The sequence below is a fragment of the Dreissena polymorpha genome, chromosome 7 (genome assembly GCF_020536995.1).
Source record: "Dreissena polymorpha isolate Duluth1 chromosome 7, UMN_Dpol_1.0, whole genome shotgun sequence".
NCBI lineage: Eukaryota > Metazoa > Mollusca > Bivalvia > Myida > Dreissenidae > Dreissena > Dreissena polymorpha.
This window is the reverse complement of record NC_068361.1, coordinates 95870425-95895699: the sequence shown is the minus strand read 5'-3', so window position 1 is coordinate 95895699 and position 25275 is coordinate 95870425. Positions and strand designations below refer to the sequence as shown.

Here is a 25275-nt window from a genome sequence, read left to right as displayed (position 1 = left end):
ATTAAGTATGAATATATACTTCTGAAGACATATACAGCGCTTCTTTGTATACAAAGTATCTATAAAAAGATAATAGCATTTCTGAGTGAGAGGGAGTGGGAGAAAAGGAGGGGAAGGGGAGGGGGAGAGGGAGTGGAGGGGCAGGGGAGGAGCTGGGGGAGGGGGAAGGGAGAGAGGGAGGGAGAGAGGCAGATATATATATATATATATATATATATATATATATATATATATATATATATATGTGTGTGTGTGTGTGTGCGTGTGTGTGTGTGTGTGTGTGTGTGTGTTGGTTTATATCACACATCGAGGTACTTCATAGAAGTACACAGCCACACTTCGAGGTACCAAAAAATAGCGAGGTACTTTTCCCTAGACCTCGGTACGTGTACCTCGCCAACCGCTTGTAAAAACCATTGTACACAATTTCCGCTCGTTTCTACGGGTACCTCGGTATAACGTTGTAGTACTGGTTTGTGTGTCAGAGTGTGACCCCACACACTTGACATCCATCTCAGAAGCTTTTTTGGTTCCCGTTTCGAAAACGAGCGCGCGCAGATTAATCTGGAAACCAGTTACTGACCTATTTACCGAGTAGATTGGTTACCTCCCCTTATCTATCGTTACTCCCTATATAGAGAGGACCTCGGTGAATCGGTCAGCAACTGGTTTAGGTGAGTTACGAGCACACAGTTATTTTCAACAGTATTTTTTCTTAACATAAAAGAAATAAATAATGACATCGTGTTTTTATGTAATAATAAATAACAGTTAATTACTCGTCATTTAGTAGATTTTCTCCTTACTTTAATCGATCATTATTTACTGCAATTCTTACAAGAAATAAACAGGACAGTCGTTTCGCGCTAGTTTTTATACGTTCAGTTGTTTACATTTTTTCTTACAAAAAAGAATGTTTCTTTCAGTGTTTCTAGTGTGTTAAATTTAATAATACTCTAACACTTTGTTCTACAGTGATGTATGTTCCAGCTGGTAACAGTGAATTTATGAAGAAAATAAGAAAATAAGGACTTTGGTCGCCAAGGAAGAAAGTGGTTTTAAAGGTGAAAATATGTGATTATTTACACTTTTTGAAAGATTTCATTACAACTGGTTCATGTATCACTGAAGTATATGCTATTTTAATTATGCATATAGCTCCAAACTTAATATAGAATGCTTTTATAAGGAATTATTCTTTAACATTACCCCACCCACTTTGACCATTTCAGGAAGTGATATGTCCTTAAGCCTTGGGCTAGTTCTGGGTACCATAACTTAGGATTTTCGCATTTTATTAATTTTGACTGGCGCGACTTTAAAGTTATGGATCAAACCCATAAGGAAAGTCAACCAGAAATTCCCGTAAAGTTGACAGTTAACAAAGACCGGTCCAAAACAGCTTTTAAAAGCAGTTATTGGCCCAAATCAACCACATTATCAGAAAGATCCACATTTTTCACATTTAACTGATATATTCTTTCACAAAATACTATCTTAAACATTTAAAACTTATTCTCTGCTCAACATATCGAGAAAAACAGTGATGCAACAGACATTTTCCAAATGTGAATCCAGAGCTCCAGATAAGGATTTGTGAAATTAGTAACGGTACTGCCACTGACAGAAAGAAAAGGAGTAACGCTTAAAATCAATTAGTACCTGTACTACCATATCCAAAAATACAGGTAGTACTGTACTACCCGTGTTCTTGAATATTGAAGGGTGTATAACTGACTTTACAGAAACATTTGCATCAATTATAATAAATATATGTAGCTTCTTAAACAGTTACTGTATAAGGTTTTCCATTCTGAATTATGATGCAAATACAACTACACATTAAAACTCATGACTAATACTATTTCTTCATTTTTCTTGACAAGAAAACACAAGCCACCTAGTAAGCTAAGTAAATGAACACTTATTTCACTGTCTCCTCCGTTTCCCATCGTGTTTTCTAACGATTAAAGCCACCGATGCAATCAAATCGTTTAATATTGGAGCGACAATGTCTTTTTCTGGGTTTACAGATTTAATGTCAGGATGATTAGACGACACCGTATGTAGTCATTATATGACAACAAAGTGTTGTTTTGAACTCCTTTCGGTTAAACCAGCATTACATTGCGCGCAGACATATTGTTTTTGACGGATTTATAAGTTACAGGAAATCACGCGACAGAATAGGCATTAATATATGAACCAAGTCTACAACTTTTCGTAAATTTAAATTAACGAAAAGCGCCGTTAGGTTAGAGACCAACAAATAAGCCTCGCAGACGTATCGGTACGGCCAGATTGTTTTCGTAAATGCGTAAAACAGATATTAATGTCGTAATTGTACGTCCAGTTTATAAAAATAAATGCGTAACTCTTCATGAAAAAGGCGTATTTCCGGCTGTTCGGCCTTTATCTAGAGCTCTGGTGAATCTCCCGAGATTTCACGGTCATATGACGTTATTTCTATTTTTAGTAATATACCATGTGCTCAAGTGTTTTCAAATTCAGATAGACATTTCCCGTTATTTTGAATTATTCTTGCTTGTTTTGTTAAAGCGGGTATATACGATTTTGTCAAATATTTATGAATTTATATAAAATGTTTAAAAAAACTTATTATATATATATTTCAATATAAATTTAAAAAAAAGTTAAGAAGAACATGTGTCGAAAAATGCGAACTAAGCCAGATATTTAATCCTGAAATTGAAAACGGCTGTACAGCCGAATTCACCAGCATGTATACCAGACATGTACGACGATGTGAATCTAAACTTAGTTTAACGGTTTATTTGAATTCCTGCAACGATATCTATTCATACTACACACGAACACTAACTCCGATCCTAATACAAAGACGAATGCTTCGGTTATTTTAGGAAAATATGTACGTCACAATCTGCTCGGGGCGCTTATTGTCTTTGCTGCATTTTATGAAATTCGGCTTTAATGTATAATTTGTCTTACCTATTTTGTGTTATTGTCACATATTTTATCAGTATATTACAATTAAACACATATAAAAAAACGTAAATACCCGCTTTAACAAATTATGTGTAAATTCAAACTCAAAAGTAAAATATTTAAAATTACCTGATTCACTTTGAAATCAGTACTTTAATCCACCAGACATAAGTTGTTATTCACAAATAATAAATATCAGAAAACGAATGTAATGTTTACCATTTCAGAAAAAATTACAAGGTCGATCTAAACGTATCCAAATGAAAACTCGTCACGTGACAAAGCGACAATGGCGTCAAAATTGTGAATTTCAGGCTGATGATAGTTATTTTCATCTATTGTAAGATGCATTTGAAACATTTGTACCTTAAAATATGCCTCCATGCAGTAATTTATATTCATTCACCAATATATGTAGAAAGTATCCAAGAAAATGAATTGTCTTTGATTTATAGCATGACATTAATATGTTACGACTCTGGTTGACTTTTGATATGGGGTCAGCTTCAGCGTACAGGTCTGTCAATACTATATAAACTGTACGCTTTTCTTTAGCAAGCCTTGGGCAAGATCGGAGTGAATCAGATGTGATGTTTTCACTCCCTAAATCAGACATGGCTAAAGTTCGTTGCATGTCGGACATTGCCAACAAAAAAATTAAAGATGCCAACTGTGAAATCCATTATCATCTGACTTACTGTCCGGTAATTTATGAAGTGTTAAACCTCTGTTGTTTTCACAACAAGCCAGTTACCAGTTCCTGTTTTTAGCTCGGCATTTTCGGAGAAAACCCGAGGTATTGTCATAGCCAGCTTGTCGTGTCGTCTGCCATCCGCCGTCCACGTCGTGCTAAAACCTTAACATTTTGTTAAGGTTTTGAACATTGGCTCTAAAATCAAATTGCTTCCACCTACAACTTTGAAACTTCATATGTAGATGCACCTTGATGAGTTCTACACGCCACTCATTTTTGGGTCACTAGGTCAAAGGTCAAGGTCACTGTGACCTTTAAAAAAGATATAATCTGACAACCTTTCATTTATTCAAAACTTCACCCGTAGCCAAGCGTGGCACCGGTTATGCGGTGCTCTTGTTTTGGATTCGTTGCCATATGTAAACAAGTGAGTTTTTAATACCAACATTGTGTGTTGCTCAAAAAATATTTTTTGAAAATGACGCGATGTGTTAAACAATCTTACATTTTCGGTGAAATTTGGTATAAGTACTACCCATGAGTGCCTTTGACAAATTAAAATAACAACTGCTCAGTCAGATTGAACGCATTCCCCACCACCAGTCTGAAAATAAGAACATAAATTTCAATCTTCATGGTGTGAAGAGCGCCCCAATGTTTGTCACAAACTTGTGATACCTCATTGCACTGGAGTACCGGTAGTTCTGTAGTCTATAAAGCGATGAAAAATGTTCAATTTTGTGGTTGTCATCATATTGAAAATGTAATAGTTAAGTTTAAATATAACCAGAAAAGATCTTGGACAAATGCACAGATGTCCTTAAATATTTCATTCAGAAACATCTATGTTACAAAAAAATGTATGCCCTCTATAACGATATTAATTAAGTCTTAGTTGACGGTGTTAAAGTTAATATTTAAGCCCTAGTATTCTGTTACTTTAAAGAGGTTTACATGCCAACCCATACATGCTATTCTAGTGTTCCCGATCACAAAAACGAAAACTCACGATTAAATCATGCAGCTGGATATTTAAGTTGAAAATGTTAAAGAAAATGGTGAATGTAAAAAAAAACACGTTTTACTATAAGCGTATGAATATTCCATACTTAAAAAAAACACACGGAACCTACTTCAGTGTACAGGTACCTACTTCTGAATGTTATCGACATAAATGCCACATGGGGGTAATAGAATATTCGATTTCTGCGAATTTTAACAATTTTATGGGTTAAAAAATTAATTTCCCCACATGGTAATTGTGCATGTTGCAACAAACCACATGCAGTAATTAAGTATAGATGTTCAACTCAGTACATGTAGTATTTTAGAATAATAAAATATATCAGAATTAATGCACAATGTGACATACGGTGTAATGGGAAAGTATTGATCCATTATTTAAAAAAGTACGTCGCTCTATGACTTACACATCGCAGAGCATGTATTTGAAAAGAGCAAAAAAGCACCAGACTCCGTTGTTTGACAAATACATTCGTAAAAAATATTGGTGAGAGGAGCTTGGGTGGGGGGGGAGGGTATGGCAACACCCTCCTTGCAAGGACCTGGGCCTCGTAAGGAAAGGCTCTCACATTGTATATTGTTAGTGTCAATGCATGAAAATAAATAAAAATCAAATGAACAAACATTAAATGAAGCACTGAATTTGAGGCGAAAAATACTTTATTTAAATGCGGTTTGATTGATTATTAAATAAGATTCTTGTTGATACTAATACATTTATGATAATAATTATATTCTTCATTCTTTCTTTGTTTGTTACACACACAAATAAACGTCTACACTCATATTTCCAGAAAATTATCAGAGTTATGTGGGTTATCATCTTAACGCTGTAATTTGGCTTCTGCTTTTTTTTCTTAACACTAACCTAGTACATGTTTTACAAAGTGAGCTTTAGTGGATGGTGAGATTATAATGATCTGAGATTCTTAGGTCGGAAAGCATACAAGTTGAAAATTTTGAATATTTGTCACACAGGTTTAAAATTATATCCCTGTTAAGTCAAATGCCTGTTAAGTCTATGCTGTACTGATTATAGTCAGGTCTTGAAAACATAATTGCATAGGAATAAGAAGAGTTTACGTTTTTAGACATGTTCCTTAGATGTGCCATATAGAGCTGTGATGGCTCTCTTGTTTTTGTTAGATATGTTGTTAAAACAAACCTGGCTCATCAAAGTGCAAAACAAATTTTCAAAGGGTCTGTTACACGAATTAACTTAGAAAACAGCTTTCTAAGTAATTGTTTTTAATACTGATATTGATATTTGGGTGTTTCTTTACTAGCAGATGATGATGGGGTTGGTTCTAGAAATGAGCCAATCATTATTTCCTGAAAACAATTCTTCAAGCTCTCCTGGTTCCAAAATGAGCCCAAAGGCCAAAGCTTCAGTGGTCTGTCTGAATATTATATTAAAAGAGGTCATAGATCATGAAATTTTGCCCAATGAGCTGGCTTTGCAGACCTTTAAGACATTTCTGGTCTTTCTTCCATGTATTTCATTCATATATTTTTTATTACCTTTACAATAGACTATGGATACCTCTGTCTGTATGTATTCAGTTGAGTCCATAGCATTCTACTGTGTGTGTGTGTGCCTGGTACCTCACAGTGTATTAGCATGTCAAGATGTCAATCCTTATCAACTTAAAGTTTTACAATTTTTGTGAATTTGGTGGGTTTAAACCCTTATTAGGCGGTAAAACCAGTCGGTGTCCTCTGAGAAGGTGGTTTCTTCAGTTATGCCTTATGAATGATCCTTTTGTGAACTTCTTGATTTAAAAAAACGGTTTGCAGGAGCAGAACTCAATTAATAAACGATACAATTCAGTAACATGGCAGATAAAGAATTGAGTGATTCTAGAAATGACCCATCCAAATTGATCCAATATGCTGAAAAGAACTCTTCATTCAAACTCTCCTGGTTCAAAAAGAGCACCAGAGGTCAAAGTCTTAGAGGGGCGTCTGATTATTGACGATGCTGGAACAGCAGCGTCCAAGGTTTGATAACCAGTAAAAAAAATCTTCACAATGGCGACCTATGTAAAAGACCGAGCCAGTCCGATTGAGATAATTCGATTTTTCAGTTACTTCCCTTGGCATTCGCCACTGCGTAGGAGATTGCTCGTTGATTTTCATTGATAACATTTTCCTAGCAGAGTTGTCGTTCGTGTTGATAAAGGTAAATATCAATAGAACAGCATATCCTGGGGAAACAGATTCAATAAGTGTATCAGAACATTAATTTCAAATTAGTATTTTTACATCCATTTTATTTTTATGGACCAATGAAACAACTATATTTTTTTCTCTATTTTGTTTGATATTTGTTCTCGATTTAGTAAATAAATTGCGAATAAAAACATGTAAAATTAACTTTTTACGTCATCACACAACTCAAGAATGCGAACGATTTCAAACCTGCAAATTGTAAACGCTGCACTGCTATGATAAATATAGATAAAACAAATTTTTTTTTGCGTAATTGTCCGTCCCGCTAACGCAGTGGTAAGGACGTTCGCTTTTTCACCTTTACGACACCGGTTCGATTCCCGCTGCCGGCGCAATGTTATATTTTGTATGTTTTGTGGTCACCATTCCTGACAGTTGTTTTTTTTACAGAAAATCTCACCCCCCCCCCTCGCAGCTTTTGACCATATAAAAAATTAAAAAGTATTTCAATACAAAACAAATAGCTGGAAATTGCAGCTATCATTCAAAATTCGTCACAACTGTCGTCAATCTAATCTTATTAGGTAAGAGTGCTGGACACACTCCGGGTCCCAACATTATGCAGCCTCAGCGCGGAGGTAACTCATTACCTTGGAAAAACACAAATACACACACTGGGTGCAGCCTAGGCGCGTATAGACTCAAACAAGGCAACAAACTCAAGTGCGGGCACAATCATTTAAAATTTACATATTGAATACGATATTCTAACAGAAATTACACAACCACCTTAGTGTACATACCATGTTTGATATTTCGTTTGATTGTTAGATTTCAGCATATACATGTATAAGGTCATTTCGCTATTTGTTAACTTATCAATATGTTCGTGGGCGAACTCGGATAGTCAAGTGCTCATACGATTGAGCTCACATGGTCCGGCTATGTGCTCATACCTACATTCGAGAATCATCATGAATGTATTGCCATACTTAATGAACAAGAATGTGACCCGCCTCCCAGTTTCGCTCAATGGGTCAAGTTACCCACGAGTACTACTTCCCCGTACCCCTAAACTTTTTTCGTACCAAAAATGTTTCGTACGCAAAATTTTCGTACCAAATTTTTTTTCGTACCCAAAATTTTAGTACCCAAATTTTTTATCGTACCCAAATGTTCGTATCAACATACACAATTGTGGTGATATAGATAAACTTAAATTGATGTTTTATATCCATCCTCTTCAAAAGCATCGTCACACCAGTACTGCCAGTACTTTGATTATAATAAGTGAGATCAACGACCATGATAATTTGGCCTGATGAGCTGGCTTTGCTGACCTTTAAGACATTTCTGGTCATTATTTGCTCCATGTCTTTTACTGATATTCTTGTTACCTTTACGGTAGACTATGGATACCTTTGTCTGTATGTAATCAGTTGAGTACATAGCATTACTCTGCATGTGTGTTTGCCTTGTACCTCACAGCGTATTAACATTTCCAGATGTCAATCCTTAAAAATTGCACAAATATTCCAGTAGTGTGTTTGTTAGTTTAAACCTATTTTATTTAGCTTGATGGCATAGAAAGCCACAGGCTTATTGAAACGCTCTTGAGTCCGTTTCCTGGGCCTAGAACCAGTACTTGGTGTCTTTGGGGAAAATCTAAAGAACACTCCCATTGTTTGGATCGAACTTGTGACCTCCCTGTTGATAGGCAGACACCATATCCATTACACCATGGTGACCTAGTATGTATTTCTTTTGACCTTGCAGTCAAGGATATCCCATGAAAGTGCAACCACTTATTTCTAATGGGGTCCTTTGGTTTTTGCTGAAGAGACAGCAAGCAGAAGAGACAGTATTGGGATACAAGGGATCCGGTTGCGATACCATAGCTCTTTGCGAATAGATCCCTTGGTTCTTTTACGTGCTCAGTGTATAGCACCAATACACGTGAGAATTACCTGGGTTTCATACCAGTACATCTCTAGTTGGGTGGGAAACACTTGAAGCATTTCTGAAATTTCCAGTGCCCCGGCCGGGAATTGAACTGGGGACCTCTGGAATGGTAGACCAGAGTGTTACCACTCGACCACCGCACCACCTTAGTGTGTTTGTTAATCAGGGTCTCTGCTGTGGGTTTGAGTCCCACTGAAAACAGAAAATCATGTAAAAACGTTCTTTGCTTACTTAAGATGGTAGTGATATAGCACAACTGGCGAAAGACGTCGGACCGCGGACAATACGACAATAGGTATATGTAAAATAATACAGACTGTTTTCCGTTTATTTTACTTTGATAGTTTTTTTAACTTTTAAATAAAATGGATTTAAACGGCAATTTTTGCTGGTAATGTAACAAACTCCAAGCGCGAATCTTAAAATCACTGCTTCCGCATAGAAGAAAGTTGGAAGTGAGTTAAGTTGAGGTATAACACAAACATTAATAGGAAATAAGCGCTAATCACTTTCTTTCTGATATGGCTGGAAATTGAACAGAATTTACAAATTTAACAAAAGTAACAAACAGGCATACAACAGCGAAAAATACCTGTTTCCGTACGGACATCACCATCTTGATTGTCACTATAAAGGAGGAACTAGTGTTGAATATTGCTGTATAAAATTACTTGTAATGTGTAAACAAAATCTAAACCAGGTTTTTTTTAAGAATGTGCGTATACATATTTCAAATATGTACAGATTCTTTCGTGTCTAGCCAGTTGACTTTTATTTGATCATTTACATTGTATTTCGATTCAACACTCTGTCATTTGCGTGTGATGCAGCTAAGAACTGCACAGAAAAAGGCATTCATTATTTTTTATCTAATTGATACAGCTTTTGATCTTTCATCAACACCAACCACAATCTTTTTAGCTCGACTATTATGTATGAAATATATATAGTGGAACTATCCTACTCACCCCGGCGTCGGCGTCACGTGAGTGTGCAAATGTTAAAGTTTGCGTACCACCCCAAATATTTTCTATGTCCCTTGTTATATTGCTTTAATAATTTGCATACTTCTTTACCAACATGACAACACCCTATTAACAAGAGCAGACATCTGTATCAAGCATTTTGTAAGAATAATGGCCCTTTTTTCACCTAGAATATGCAAATATTGATATATCTATGTTAAAGTTTGCGTACCACCTCAAATATTTTCAATGTCCCTTGACATATTGCTTTCATATTTTGCAAACTTCTTTATCAATATGAACCCAATCGTTTAGGTTTCGAAAAATGCTCATAACATATATGTCGCTTCAGATAGCAACTTGATATTTGGCATGCAGGTGTTTCTTATGGAGCTGCACATTTTAAGTGATGAAAGGTCAAGGTCATCCTTCAAGGTCAAAGCTCAAATATATGGCTTCAAAGCGGCGCAGAAGGGGGCATTGTGTTTCTGGCCAACACATCTCTTGTTGATTCATATACTTGTTACCTTTACAATAGACTATGGATACCTCTGTCTGTATGTGATCAGTTGAGTCCATAGAATTATACTGTGTGTGTGTGTGTGTTTCTAGTACCTCACAGCGTTTCAAAATGTCCAGATATCAATCCTTTCAGTTAAAGATTTCAATACCTCTATCTGTATGTAATGTGCTTCTAGTGTGTGTTTGTGTGCCTTGTACCTCACAATTTCTTAACAGTAAATGTGTCTGGTACCTCACAGCGTTTTAATATTTCTGAATATCATTCCACATACATCGCATATACATGTACATTACAGCAGTGTGTTTGTTAACAAGGGGTTCTTTCTGCTTTGGGTTTGAGTCCCACTGAATACAGAAAATCATGTAAATGTAGGGTATATGCTTACTTAAGATGGTAGTGATAAAGCACTACCAGTATTCCCAGAAACAGAGGTAATGTAAATGGTGTGTATGTATATCTGTGAAATGAAGTGCAAGAGCTAAAGCACATTAAAAGCCAAATACAAATTATTTGTCACAGTTGACAGAGAGTGCTTTATTTCATACAGATAATGATGATGATGATGATGATGATGAGTTCGAAGAAGCTGGCTTTGAACCTTCCAGTTCTAAAAATGCCGAAAAGGACTCATCTACAGGCACATCTTGTTTCAAGAACAGACTAGAAAGTGCAAGTTTAAGGGATACGGCTGGTTTTATAATAAATGATCAGCTCTTTTGCGGGTTTTGTGGAGATTTGTTTGTGATTCCTTATCAGCTTACTTAAATAATTACATTTTGGTGAATACCTCTATCTGTATTTAGTGTGTTTCTAGTGTGTGTGTGCCTCGTACCTCACAATGTGTGAACAGTTAATGTTATATTACACCTTTGGATTGCATTACTGAACTTTTTGATTACAATGATTAAATGCTGTGCGTTTTTATCCTTATTATGTCGTACAACCGGTTGGTGGTCTCTGAAAAGGTAGTTACTTCAGTTATGACTTATGAACAATAATTTTGTGAACTGCTTAAAAAAACATGTTTATCTGTTTGGAGGTGCAAAATCCAATTGATTCAATATACAATACATTGACATGAGATGTTTCTTTTCTGGAAGATGTTGACGGGCATTATTCTAGAAAAGAGCCATCATTCCAGTATGCTGAAAACATCCCCTCAAGCTCTCCTGGTCCTAAAAATGAGCACCAAAGGCCAAAGTGTCAGAGGTGGGTCTGATTATAATATTAAATAAGGTCAAAGATCACCACAATTTGGCCTGATGAGCTGGCTTTGCAAACATTCAAGACTTTTCTGGTCATTATTTGCTCCATGTTTGTAAGTCATATATTTGTTTCCTTTACGATAGACTATGGATACCTCTGTATGTATGTGTTCAGTTGAGTACATAGCACTCTACTGTGTGTGTGTGTGTGTGTTTCTAGTACCTCACAGCGTTTCAAAATTTCCAGATATCAATCCTTTCAGTTAAAGATTTCAATACCTCTATCCGTATGTAATGTGCTTCTAGTGTGTGTTTGTGTGCCTTGTACCTCACAATGTCTTAACAGTAAATGTTATATAACAACTTTGAATTGCATTACTGCTTTTTTGGACCACAATAAGTAAATGCGGTGGGTATGAACCCAACTTAAGCCTTAAAACCAGTCTTGGCCTCTGAGGTTGTTAATTCAGTTATTACTTATTTATGATAATTTTTATTAACTGCATGCTTTAAAAAAAACGTTTGCAGGAGCAAAACCCAATTAATTACAGAAAAAATACATTAACAAGGGATGTTTCTTTTTTTGCAGATAATGATTGAACTGATTCTAAAAATGAGCCATCCAGTATTGGTGAAATCGTCTCCTTCAAGCATTCCTGGTTTCAAAATCAGCATCAAGGCCAAAGAGTCAGAGGTGAGTCTGATTATTATAATAAATGAGATCAAAGATCACGATAATTTGGCCTGATGAGCTGGCTTTTCAGACCTTTAAGACATTTCGGGTCATTATTTCCTCCATGTCTTTGATTTATATTTGTGTTTTTTTTTACAATAGACTATGGATACCTCTGTCTGTATGTGTTCAGTTGAGTACATAGCATTCTACTGCGTGTGTGTGTGTGTGTGCCTGGTACCTCACAGCGTTTCAAAATTTCCATATGTCAATTCTTATGCATTGCATATACATTACAGCAGTGTGTTTGTTAACCAGGGTCTCTGGCTGCTGTGGGTTTGAGTCCCACTGAATACAGAAAATAATGTAAAAATCTAGGGGTGTCTGCTTACTTGAGATGGTAGTGATAATCACTACCGGTATTCCCAGAAACAGAGGTTTTGTAAATACATGTAAGATGTTTTGTTTATCAGTGAAATGCAGTGCAAGAGGTAAAAACTTAATGATAGGCAAATACAAATACTTTGTCACAGTTGACAATGAGTGCTTTATTTCATACAGATAATGATGATGATGATGATGACGAAGAAGCTGGCTTTGAACCATCGAGTTCTGACGGTGTGGAAATGGACTTGGCTACAAGCACATCTTGTTTCAAGAACAGACAAGAAAGGGCAAGCTTAAAGGGTAAGGCTGGTATTATAATAAATGACCAGCTCTCTTTTGGTTGTTGTGCAGATTTGTTTGTGATCCCTTACCAACTTACTTAAAGAATTACATTTGTTTAATACCTCTATCTGTATGTACTATGTTTCTAGTGTTTATGTGACTCGAACCTCACAATGTCTGTACCGTAAATGTTATATTAAACCTTGGATTGTATTAATGCACTTTTTTACCACAATAACTAAATCCTGTGGGTTTCAACCCTTATTAGGCTGTACAACCAGTTGGTGGCCTCTGAAAAGGTTGGTTAGTTCAGTTATGACTTATGAATGATATTTTTATGAATTGCTTGTTTAAAAAAAATGTAAAAAACAGTTTGGAGGTGCAAAATCCAATTGATTCAAGATAAAATTCATTTACATGGGATGTTTCTTTTCTGGCAGATGACGATGGGAGTGTTTCTAGAAATGAGCCATCCAGTTGTGCTGAAAACAACTCCTCTTCAAGCTCTCCTGGTTCCAAAATGAGCACCAATAGCCAAAGTACAGAGGTGGGTCTGAATATAATATTTAATGAGGTCAAAGATCACGATAATTTGGCCTGATGAGCTGGCTTTGCAGACCTTCAAGACATTTCTGGTCATTATTTCCTCCATGTCTTTGATTCATATTTGTGTTACCTTTACAATAGACTATGGATACCTCTGTCTGTATGCATTCAGTTGAGTAAATAGCATTCTACTGCGTGTGTGTGTTGCTGGTACCTGACAGCGTTTCAAAATTTCCAGATATCAATCCTTTCAGTTAAAGATTTCAGTGAATACCTCTATCCGTATGTAATGTGCTTCTAATGTGTGTTTGTGTGCCTTGTACCTCACAATGTCTTTACAGTAAATGTTATATTACACCTTTTGATTGCATTACTGCATTTTTGGACCACAATAAGTGAATGCGGTGGGTATGAACCCAACTTAAGCCTTAAAACCAGTATTGGCCTCTGAGGAGGTTGTTAATTCAGTTATTACTTATTTATGATAATGTTTATGTACTGCATGCTTTAAAAAAAACTGTTTTCAGGAGCAAAACCTAATTTATGTCAGAAAAAATACATTAACAAGGGAAGTTTCTTTTTTTGCAGATAAAGAATGAACTGATTCTAAAAATGAGCCATCCAGTATTGGTGAAAACGTCTCCTTCAAGCATTCCTGGTTCCAAAATCAGCATCAAAGGCCAAAGCGTCAGAGGTGAGTCTGATTATTATAATAAATGAGATCATAGGCCATGATAATTTGGCCTGATGAGCTGGCTTTTCAGACCTTTAAGACATTTCTGGTCATTACTTCCTCCATGTCATTAATTCATATTTGTTTGTTTTTTACAATAGACTATGGATACCTCTGTCTGTATGCGTTCAGTTGAGTACATAGCATTCTACTGTTTGTGTGTGTGCCTGGTACCTCACAGCCTTTCAAAATTTCCACATGTCAATTCTTATACATTGCATATACATTACAGCAGTATGTTTGTTAACCAGGGTCTCTTGCTGCTGTAGGTTTGAGTCCCACTGAATACAGAAAATTATGTAAAAATCTAGGGGTGTCTGCTTACTTAAGATGGTAGTAATATAGCACTACCTGTATTCCCAGAAACAGAGGTAACGTAAATAGAGTGTTGGTTAATCATTGAAATGCAGTGCAAGAGGTAAAAAAAATGAAAGGAAACTACAAATACTTTGTCACTGTTGACAGTGAGTGCTTTATTTCATACAGATAATGATGATGATGACGAAGAAGCTGGCATTGAACCTTCCAGTTCTAACTGCAGAAATGGACTCAGCTACAAGCACATCTTGTTTCAAAAACAGACAAGAAAGGGCAAGCTTAAGGATAAGGCTGGTATGATTATAAATGACCAGCTCTCTTTTGGTTGTTGTGGATATTTATTTGTGATCCCTTAACAATGTACTTTAATAATTACATTTTGGTGATTACCTTTTTCTGTCTGTACTATGTTTCTAGTGTGTGTGTGTCTCGTACCTCACAATGTCTTAACAGTTAATGCTACATTGAACCTTTGGAATGCATCAATGTACTTTTTTACCACAACTAAATGCTGTGGGTTTGAACCCTTCTGAGTGTGTTCAAGCAGTTGTTGGCCTCTGAAGAGACTGTAAGTAAGGATATGACCTATGAATTATCATTTTGTGAATTGCTTGATAAAAAAAAGAAAACTGTTTCGATGAGTAAAACCCAATTAATGAAAGATAAAATATTTTATTCATAACAACCACCAAAAGCTAAAGCGTCAAAGGTGGGTCTTGTTATTATAATACATGTGCTCATAGACCTTGATAATATGGCCTTATGAGCTGACTTGGCAGACCATCAAGACATTTTTGGTCATTAATAACCTGTTGTTGTTTCATTTTTATGCCCCCCTACGAAGAAGAGGGGGTATATTGCTTTGCACATGTCGGTCGGCCTGTCGATCGGTCCGTCCACCAGGTGGTTTCCGGATGATAACTCAAAAACGCTTGGGGCTAGGATCATGAAACTTCATAGGTACATTGATCATGACTTGCAGATGACCCCTATTGATTTTAAGGTCACTAGGTCAAAGGTCAAGGTCACGGTGACCCGAAATAGTAAAATGGTTTCCGGATGATAAGTCAAGAACGCATACGCCTAGGATCATGAAACTTCATGGGTAGATTGATCATGACTCGCAGATGACCCCTATTGATTTTGAGGTCACTAGGTCAAAGGTCACGGTGACCCGAAATAGTAAAATGGTTTCCGGATGATAACTCAAGAACGCATACGCCTAGGATCATGAAACTTATTTGGTAGATTGATCATGACTTGCAGATGACCCCTATTGATTTTGAGGTCACTAGGTCAAAGGTCAAGGTCACGGTGACCCGAAATAGTAAAATGGTTTTTGGATGATAACTCAAGAACGCATATGCCTAGGATCATGAAACTTCATAGGTAGATTGATCATGACTCGCAGATGACCCCTATTGATTTTGAGGTCACAAGGTTGAAGGTCAAGGTCACTGTGACCCGAAATAGTAAAATGATTTTCGGATGATAACTCAAGAACGCTTTTGCCTAGGATCATGACACTTCATAGGTACATTGATCGTGACTCGCAGATGACCACTATTGATTTTCAGGTCACTAGGTCAAAGGTCAAGGTCACAGTGACAAAAATCGTATTCACACAATGGCTGCCACTACAACGGACAGCCCGTATGGGGGGCATGCATGTTTTACAAACAGCCCTTGTTTTCCTTTACAATAGACTATTGATACCTCTGTTTGTATGTGTTCAGTGGAGTAAATAGCATTTTACTGTGTGTGTGTACCTTGTACCTCACAGTGTTTTAACATTTCCAATTATCAATCCTTATACCTTGCATATACCTGAGAGCATTACGTTTCTTAACCAGGGTGTCTGGCTGCTGTGGGTTCAATTCCCACTGGATACAAGAAATCATGTAAAAATGTAGGGTATATGCTTACTGAGATGGTAGTGATACAGCACTTCTGGTATTCCCAGAAACAGCGGTAATGTCAATAGCTTGTCTGTATATCAGTGGAATGCAATGCAAGAGGTAAAGACAAGATAAAGTGCCAAAATTGAATGCTTGTCAAAAGTGACGGGAGAATGCTTTATTTAATACAGGTAATGAAGGTTATGGTGACGAAGAAGTTTGCTCTGAACCTTTAAGTTCTAACGCACTGTTAGAAAAAAGGACACATCTTCACGCACATCTGGTTACAAGTACAGAGAAGAAAGGGCATGTAAGGGGTAAGGCTTTTATTGTATTAAATGATCAGCTCTCATTGGATTGTTGTGGAGATTTGTTTGTCACCACTACCGACTTACATAAAGTGTACATTTTGGTTAATACCTCTTTATGTATGTTCTGTGTTTCTAGTGCATGTGTGTGTGTGCCTTGTACCTCACAATGTCTGTTCAGTAAATTGTATATTACATCTTTGAACTGCACTTTGACAGCAATAACGAAATGCTGTGGGTTTGAACCCTTCTGAGTGTGTTTAACCAGTTGTTGGCCTCTGAAGAGATGGTTAGTTAGGATATATATTATGAATGATAATTTTGTGAACTGCTTGATTAAAAAAATGAAAACTGTTTCGATGTGCAAAACCCAATTAATGAAAGATAAAATGCATAATTCATAACAACCACCAAAGGCGTGTCGGAGATGGGTCTGATTATTATTATACGTGTGCTCATAAACCTTAATAATTTGGCCTTATGAGCTGACTTGGTCTTCAAGACATTTTTAGCTCTGCTGTTTTCGAAGAAAACCCGAGGTATTGTCATAGCCAGCTCGTCCGCATCGAGTTAAAACCTTAACATTTGCTCTAAAATCAAAGTGCTCAACCTTCAACTTTGAAATTTCATATGTAACTCCACATGAATGAGTTCTACACGCCACACCCATTTTGGGTCACTAGATCAAAGGTCAAGGTCACTGTGACGTCAAAACAAAAATTAAAACCGAGCCGAGCATTGGCACCCGCTATGTGATGCTCTTGTTGGTCATAATAACCACCATGTTGTTGTTTCATATTTTTATTTCCTTTACAAAGGACTATGGATACCTATGTCTGTATGTGTTCAGTTGAGTAAATAGCATTATACTGTGTGTGTGTGTGCCTTGTACCTCACAGCGTTTTAACATTTTCAGATATCAATCCTTATTCCTAGCATATACCTTAGAGCATTGTGTTCGTTAATCAAGGTGTCTGACTGCTGTGGGTTTGATTCCCACTGAATACAGTAAATCATGTAAAAATGTAGAACATATGTTTACTTAAGATGGTAGTGATATAGCACTTCTGGTATTCCCAGAAACAGCGGTAATTCAATAGCGTGTCTGTATATCAGTGGAATGCAATGCATGAGGTAAAGACAACATAAAATGTCAAAATTAAATGCTTGTTACAAGTGACGGGAGAATGCTTTATTTAATACAGGTAATGAAGGTGGTGGTGACGAAGAAGCTTGCTCTGAACCTGTAAGTTCCAACGCACTGTTAGAAAAGGACACATCTTCACGCACATCTGGTGTCAAGTACAGAGAAGAAAGGGCGAGCGTAAGGGGTAAGGCTGGTTTTGTATTAAATGATCAGCTCTCATTGAATTGTTGTGGGGATTTGTTTGTCACCACTACCAACTTACTTAAAGTTGACATTTTGGTGGATAACTATATGTATGTACTGGGTTTCTAGTGTGTTTGTTTGTTTATGCCTTGTACCTCACAATGTATGTTCAGTAAATTGTATATTACACCTTTCGACTGCACGTTTTGACAACAATAACTAAATGCTGTGGGTTTGAACCCTTCTGAGTGTGTTCAACCAGTTGTTGGCTTCTGAAGAGATGGTACATGTAACTTCGGGAGTGACCTATGAATGATAATTTTGTGAACTCCTTGATTAAAAAAAAGAAAACTGTTTCGATGAGCAAAACCCAATAAATGAAAGATAATATACATTATTCATAACAACCACCAAAGGCTAAAGCGTCTGAGGTGGGTCTGATTATTATAATACGTGTGCTCATGGACCTTGATAATTTGGCCTTAACGCTGGGTTTTGCAGACCTTCAAGACATTTTTGGTCATTAGTTCCTCCATATCGTTGATTCATATTTTTTTATCTTTACAATAGACTATGGATACCTCTGTCTGTATGTGTTCAGTTGAGTAAATAGCATTCTACTGTGTGTGTGTGTGCCTTGTACCTCACAGCGTTTTAACATTTCCAGATATCAATCCTTATACCTTGCATATACCTTAAAGCATTGTGTTTGTTAACCAAGGTGTCTGGCTGCTGTGGGTTCGATTCCCACTGAAAAGAGTAAATCATGTAAAAATGTAGGGTATATGCTTACTGAGATGGTAGTGATACAGCACTTCTGATATTCCCAGAAACAGTGGTTATGTCAAGAGCTTGTCTGTATATCAATGAAATGTAATGCAAGAGCTAAAAACAACATAAAATACCAAAATTAAATGGGTGTCACAAGTGACGGGAGAATGCTTTATTTAATACAGGTAATGAAGGTGGTGGTGACGAAGAAGCTTGCTCTGAACCTTTAAGTTCCAATGCACTGTTAGAAAAGGACACATCTTCACGCACATCTGGTTACAAGTACAGAGAAGAAAGGGCGAGCGTAAGGGGTAAGGCTGGTATTGTATTAAATGATAAGCTCTCATTGGATTGTTGTGGAGATTTGTTTGTCACCACTACCAACTTACTTTAAGTGTACATTTTGGTGGATACCTCTATATGTGTGTACTGGGTTTCTAGTGTGTTTTTTTGTTTATGCCTTGTACCTCACAATGTCTGTTCAGTAAATTCTATATTACACCTTTCGATAGCACGTTTTGACAACAATAACTAAATGCTGTGGGTTTGAACCCTTCTGAGTGTGTTCAACCAGTTGTTGGCTTCTGAAGAGATGGTACATGTAAGTTAGGGAGTGACCTATGAATGACAATGTTGTGAACTGCTTGATTAAAAAAAAAGAAAACTGTTTCGATGAGCAAAACGTAATAAATGAAAGATAATATACATTATTCATAACAACCACCAAAGGCTAAAGCGTCTGAGGTGGGTCTGATTATTATAATACGTGTGCTCATGGACCTTGATAATTTGGCCTTAAGCGCTAGGTTTGCAGAACTTCAAGACATTTTTGGTCATTAGTACCTCCATATCGTTGATTCATATTTTTTTATCTTTACAATAGGCTATGGATACCTCTGTCTGTATGTGTTCAGTTGAGTAAATAGCATTCTACTGTGTTTGTGTGTGCCTTGTACCTCACAGCGTTTTAACATTTCCAGATATCAATCCTTATACCTTGCATATGCCTTAAAGCATTGTGTTTGTTAACCAAGGTGTCTGGCTGCTGTGGGTTCGATTCCCACTGAAAAGAGTAAATCATGTAAAAATGTAGGGTATATGCTTACTGAGATGGTAGTGATACAGCACTTCTGATATTTCCAGAAACAGTGGTTATGTCAATAGCTTGTCTTTATATCAATGTATTGCAATGCAAGAGGTAAAGACAACATAAAATGCCAAAATTAAATGGGTGTCACAAGTGACGGGAGAATGCTTTATTTAATACAGGTAATGAAGGTGGTGGTGACGAAGAAGCTTGCTCTGAACCTTTAAGTTCCAATGCACTGTTAGAAAAGGACAAATCTTCACGCACATCTGGTTACAAGTACAGAGAAGAAAGGGCGAGCGTAAGGGGTAAGGCTGGTATTGTATTAAATGATCAGCTCTCATTGGATTGTTGTGGAGATTTGTCACCACTACCAACTTACATAAAGAGTGCATTTGGGTGGATACCTCTTTATTAATGTACTGTGTTTCTAGTGCGTGTGTGTGTGCCTCGTACCTCACAATGTCTGTTCAGTAAATTGTATATTACACTTTTCGACTGCACGTTTTGACAACAATAACTAAAAAAGAGGCCCATGAGGGCCTGAATCGCTCTACTGCTTTAAACACTGTCACTGTGACCTTGACCTTTGACCTAGCAACCTGAAAATCAATAGGGGTCATCAGCAAGTCATAATCAATGTACCTATGAAGTTTCATGATCCTAGGCCTAAGCATTCTTGAGTTAACATCTGGAAACCATTTTACTATTTCGAGTCACTGTGACCTTGACCTTTGACCCAGTGACCTGAAAATCAATAGGGTTCGAGTCCTCATTAATATAAAGACACTGAGCAAGTTTGAAAAGAATGGGATGAAAACTGTGGACGTTATCGGATAAACAAAATTTTACTATTTCAAGTCACTGTGACCTTGACCTTTGACCCAGTGACTTGAAAATCAATAGGGTTTGAGTCCTCATTAACATAAAGACACTGAGCAAGTTTAAAAAGAATCGGATGAAAACTGTGGACTTTATCGGATGAACAAGTTTTTACTGTTTCGAGTCACTGTTACCTTGACCTTTGACCCAGTGACCTGAAAATCAATAGGGTTCGAGTCCTTATTAATATAAAGACACTGAGTAAGTTTCAAAAGAATCCGATAAAAACTGTGGACCTTTTTGGATAAACAAGTTTTTACTATTTCGAGTCACTGTGACCTTGACCTTTTACCCAGTGACCTGAAAATCAATAAGGTTTGAGTCCTCATTAATATAAAGACACTGAGTAAGTTTGAAAATAATCGCATGAAAACTGGACTTTATCGGATAAACAAGACAACGTCTAACACACACAGACACCATGCCATCCCATAAGCTCTTCTGCCTTTGGCAGTAGAGCTAAAAAATCAAAATGCTTCTACCTACAACTTTGAAACTTCATATGTAGCTGCACATTGATGAGTTCCACACTCCACGCCCATTTTTTGGTCACTAGATCAAATGTCAAGGTCACTGTGACCTCAATTTTTTTTTTAACTGCACCCGCAGCCGAGCATTGGCGTCCGGTATGCGGTGCTCTTGTCTCAGGACCTTTAGTTAGACCCAAAGGTGAAGGTAAGGGTTGGCGATCTTAATTTCCTATGATATAACTTGGTCATTGTTTCAACATAATGGCCAATTTGGGAAGCATCCATTAGCACTACTGATATCCTTGTTGTCCCCTACAAGTGAAACCGGAGGGGACTTATGGTTTACGCTCCGTGTGTCAGTCTGTCTGTCCGTCACACTTTACTGGATCCTGCGATAACTTTAAAAGTTCTTCATATTTTTTCATGAAACTTGAAACATGGATAGAATGCAATATGGAGAGTATGCACGTCATTTCATTTGGTTCCTAGGTCAAGAATTCTGGTTGCTATGGCAACAAATTTATAAAAAAAAATCACTGACAATGGTGGAGTTTCACCGGTAGGGGACAATATTGCTTGGCAATCTCTTGTTATAAGATAGTGTAGGAAGATTATTTTTTAAATGAACCTCTTTCAGACCCTGAATCTTCTGACATAGACCATGATGTGCCAGTAAGACAACCACATGCAAAACCTGGGCCGTCCACAACTGTAACCATGTCGGGTCATCCCAGTAAGTAGGCTTTGTTTCAACAACAAAACGGTATTCCTGAAAGTCACAGTATAATGTTTTTGTTTAAAAATTCGTAATGAATGTACAATTAACACAGTAATTGAAATAAGCTCACTCTACTTTGACACAATTTAACTTTGCCAAGAAGCTTCATAGGTGTTCCTAGCTTATCTTTAAATCGTTACTTCAATCTTGCTCATAACTCAAAATCTGTAAGACATATCAAAATGAAACTTAATAAATGGATACATCTTAATGTGTGGACATTTATTACTAAGTAACTATTACTCAAAGTATCCGGTTATATTAAGCATAATTATTTTTTAGATGTCTTCAAGAGAATTGAGAAAATGTTCAAGTGATATCACTTCAGATCTTTTGTTTCAATAGAAAGTCACATTCTGAATAGTATATTGTGCAACTTTTCATTTGATTAATTACAAGCAGCATTTCAAATAAAAAGATCACCTTTAAATCATGGTTCATCTTCTGGAACAGTTTTGAGATGAACTTTTTTATAACTTATTATATTTCTGAGATGCTTGTTGGTGGTCATCATGGAACAGAAGAGGCAATTGAATATGATTTTATTACTTTTTCAGAGAGGCTTCAGAAACTCGGTGAAGACCAGAGTCATCTTTTGAAGACGCTGTTCAAAACGAATATTGCGTTGAGGAAGGAGCTTAAGCGTGAAGACTGTGAAAGAGTAATGCAAAAATATGAAATTCTACACGGATTGTCATGGAAAAAAATTAAAAAACACGATTCATAACTGGATTACTGCTGAAAAGTGTAAACAAAAATGATTTTATAGCTTTTTAGCCCACCTGCGCACAATGTTCTCATGGTGAGCTTTTGTGATCGCTTTTTGCCCGTTGTCCATCTTGCGGCATCAACATTTGCCTTGTTAATATTCTAGAGGTCACATTAATTGTCCGATCTTCATGAAATTTTATTTGACGATTTGTCCCAATGATATCTTGGAAAAGATTACAAATGGTTTCGGTTGGTTTAAAAAACAATAATTTACACGCCATATACTCCATACTTAAATCAATATTGTTATATGCAAAGCAGCAATGCTTAAAAGAAATAATACAAAATTTGGAGGGGGCATTACTCGTATGAAAACAAGATGGTGGTATTTGTTATAAACACGTGTAAAACAGTTGGATTTTTCTGGCCAAAGACAACTATTCATACGACCAACTTCTTAATTTTTGCATAGCTCGTCATATTGATTTCCATTCAGATTTACTTCAGAAAAAATCTATTTCATATCTCTGATGCCAGAGCTATACATATGTTTATAAGGAGAGTAAATCTGAGATCCGTTTTTATTTATGATATTTGAAATGGCATGTTTAGACGAAGATTCTCTACAATTTTCTACATAAATATATATATATATTTTTTGTAAAAATGGTTTCGGTTGGTTGAAAAACAGTAATTTACACGCCATATACTCCATACTTAAATCAATATTGTTATATGCAAAGCAGCAATGCTTAAAAGAAATAATACAAAATTGGGAGGGGGCATTACTCGTATGAAAACAAGATGGTGGTATTTGTTATAAACACGTGTAAAACAGTTGGATTTTTTCTGGCTGAAGATAACTATTCATACGACCAAATTCTTAATTTTTGCAAAGCTCGTCAAATTGATTTCCATTGTAGAATTTACTTTAGTTCGGAGTTGCGAACCGAATTGACCATGTTTTTGTTAGCAAGTAACACTGTACAACAAGGTCTATTTTTTCTCCACTCTCAATAAACATGTTTTACTTACTCTGCAATAGTTTATGAGTTACTAAATTCCTTTGAAACATTGGACCATTTTCTTTATTAACAGATCATACTTGCACAATTGTTGTTATGTTTTCTTTATGGTTAAGGCATTGTGACATGTATATTAATTTGATTTTTATGCCCCCCGATAGAGGGCATATAGTGATCGGACCGTCCGTCTGTCTGTCTGTCTTTCCGTCACACTTTGCGTTTAGGTTTCGCATTTAGGTTTAAAAAAATGCTCATAACTTCTATGTCCCTCCAGATAGCAACTTGATATTTGGCATGCATGTGTATCTCGTGGAGCTGCACATTTTGAGTGGTAAAAGGTCAAGGTCATCCTTCAATGTCAATGGTCAAATATATCACTTCAAAGCGGCGCAGAAGGGGCATTGTGTTTACTACAAACACATCTCTTGTTTTCAGATGATATTGTCTGAACTTGACATTAGTTCTATGTGTGATGATTAAAGCATTGTGTCATGTATGAAGATATTTTGCTTAAATGTTTTCATGTTGTGGTATTCACTCTTCTATATACTTTGTGTCAGAAGAAATTAAGTCTTTGATTTTTATAATATACAATTGTAATTAGATTTTTTCCTGATGATATTCTAAACTTGACATTTGTTCTAGGTGGGAGGGTTAAGGCATTGTTTCATGTATGAATATATTTTGCTTAAACGTTTTCATGTTGTGGTATTGACTCTTCTATATAATTTGTGTCTGAAGAAAGTAAGTGCTTGATTTTCATAATATACATCTATAATTTGATTTTTTATACGCCCGTTTTTCAAAACGGGACGTATTATAGTTTCACCCTTGGCGGGCGGGTGGACGCCGCCGGTGGGTGGACGGGCGGTTTCCACAGCAGTTTCTGCTCTCTATTTCAAATAGTTTTCATCTGATCTTCACCAAACTTGGTCAGAAGTTGTATCTAGACAATATCTAGGTTAAGTTTGAATATGGGTCATGTCGAGTCAAAAACTAGGTCGCGGGGTCACTTAGTGCATTTCAGGATTAAGTATGGTTTCCGCTCTCTAACTGAAGAAGTTTTCATCCGATCTTCACCAAATTTGGTCAGAAAGTGTATCTAGACAATATTTAGGTCAAGTTCGAATATGGTTTATGCTGGGTCAAATACTAGGTCACGGGATAACCAAGTGCATTTCAAGGATTTAGCATGGTGTCCGCTCTCTTAATTGAAGTAGTTTTTTTTGTGTACATGATATTTAGGTAAAGTTCAAATATGGGTCATGCCGGGTCAAAAACTAGGTCATGAGGTCACTTAGTGCATTTCAAGCATTTAGCATGGTGTCTGCTCTCTAATTGAAGTAGTTTTGATCCGATCTTCACCAAATTTGGTCAGAAGTTGTGTCTAGATGATGTCCAAAACCTTCAAAAGGGCGTATCCTATGACAGTTTGGCACTCTTGTTTCCAGATGATATTGTCTGAACTTGACATTGTTCGAAGTGTAAATACATTTTGAAACTACTTTTTGTCATAAAAATGTTTGGGAGTATTTTTTTGGAGGAATAAACTGTTTTAAATCGAC

At 36.5% G+C, this 25275-nt stretch overlaps 2 protein-coding genes across 7 annotated transcripts in view; one reads left to right on the top strand and one right to left on the bottom strand.

Annotated features, from left to right (window-relative positions):
* The window catches only part of LOC127839937 (zinc phosphodiesterase ELAC protein 2 homolog), a 424675-nt gene that overhangs the window by 252078 nt on the left and 147322 nt on the right, over positions 1-25275 (bottom strand). The gene's annotated exons all lie outside the window — the stretch shown is intronic.
* LOC127839119 (uncharacterized) lies at positions 810-25275 on the top strand. Of its 6 annotated transcripts, none has more exons than XM_052367322.1 (12): positions 810-1064; positions 12101-12205; positions 12746-12871; positions 13294-13400; positions 13988-14093; positions 14619-14744; positions 16540-16665; positions 17862-17987; positions 18943-19068; positions 20027-20152; positions 21834-21929; positions 22532-25275. In XM_052367322.1, the coding sequence occupies exons 3-12, from the start codon at positions 12811-12813 to the stop codon at positions 22699-22701; spliced, it is 1170 nt and encodes a 389-aa protein (XP_052223282.1). In that variant the 5' UTR covers positions 810-1064; positions 12101-12205; positions 12746-12810; the 3' UTR covers positions 22702-25275. The 6 variants fall into 6 exon arrangements, with proteins under 6 accessions (XP_052223282.1, XP_052223285.1, XP_052223283.1 ...); XM_052367321.1 differs by lacking the exon at positions 810-1064 and adding an exon at positions 10183-11515; XM_052367325.1 differs by lacking the exons at positions 810-1064; positions 17862-17987 and adding an exon at positions 10178-11515.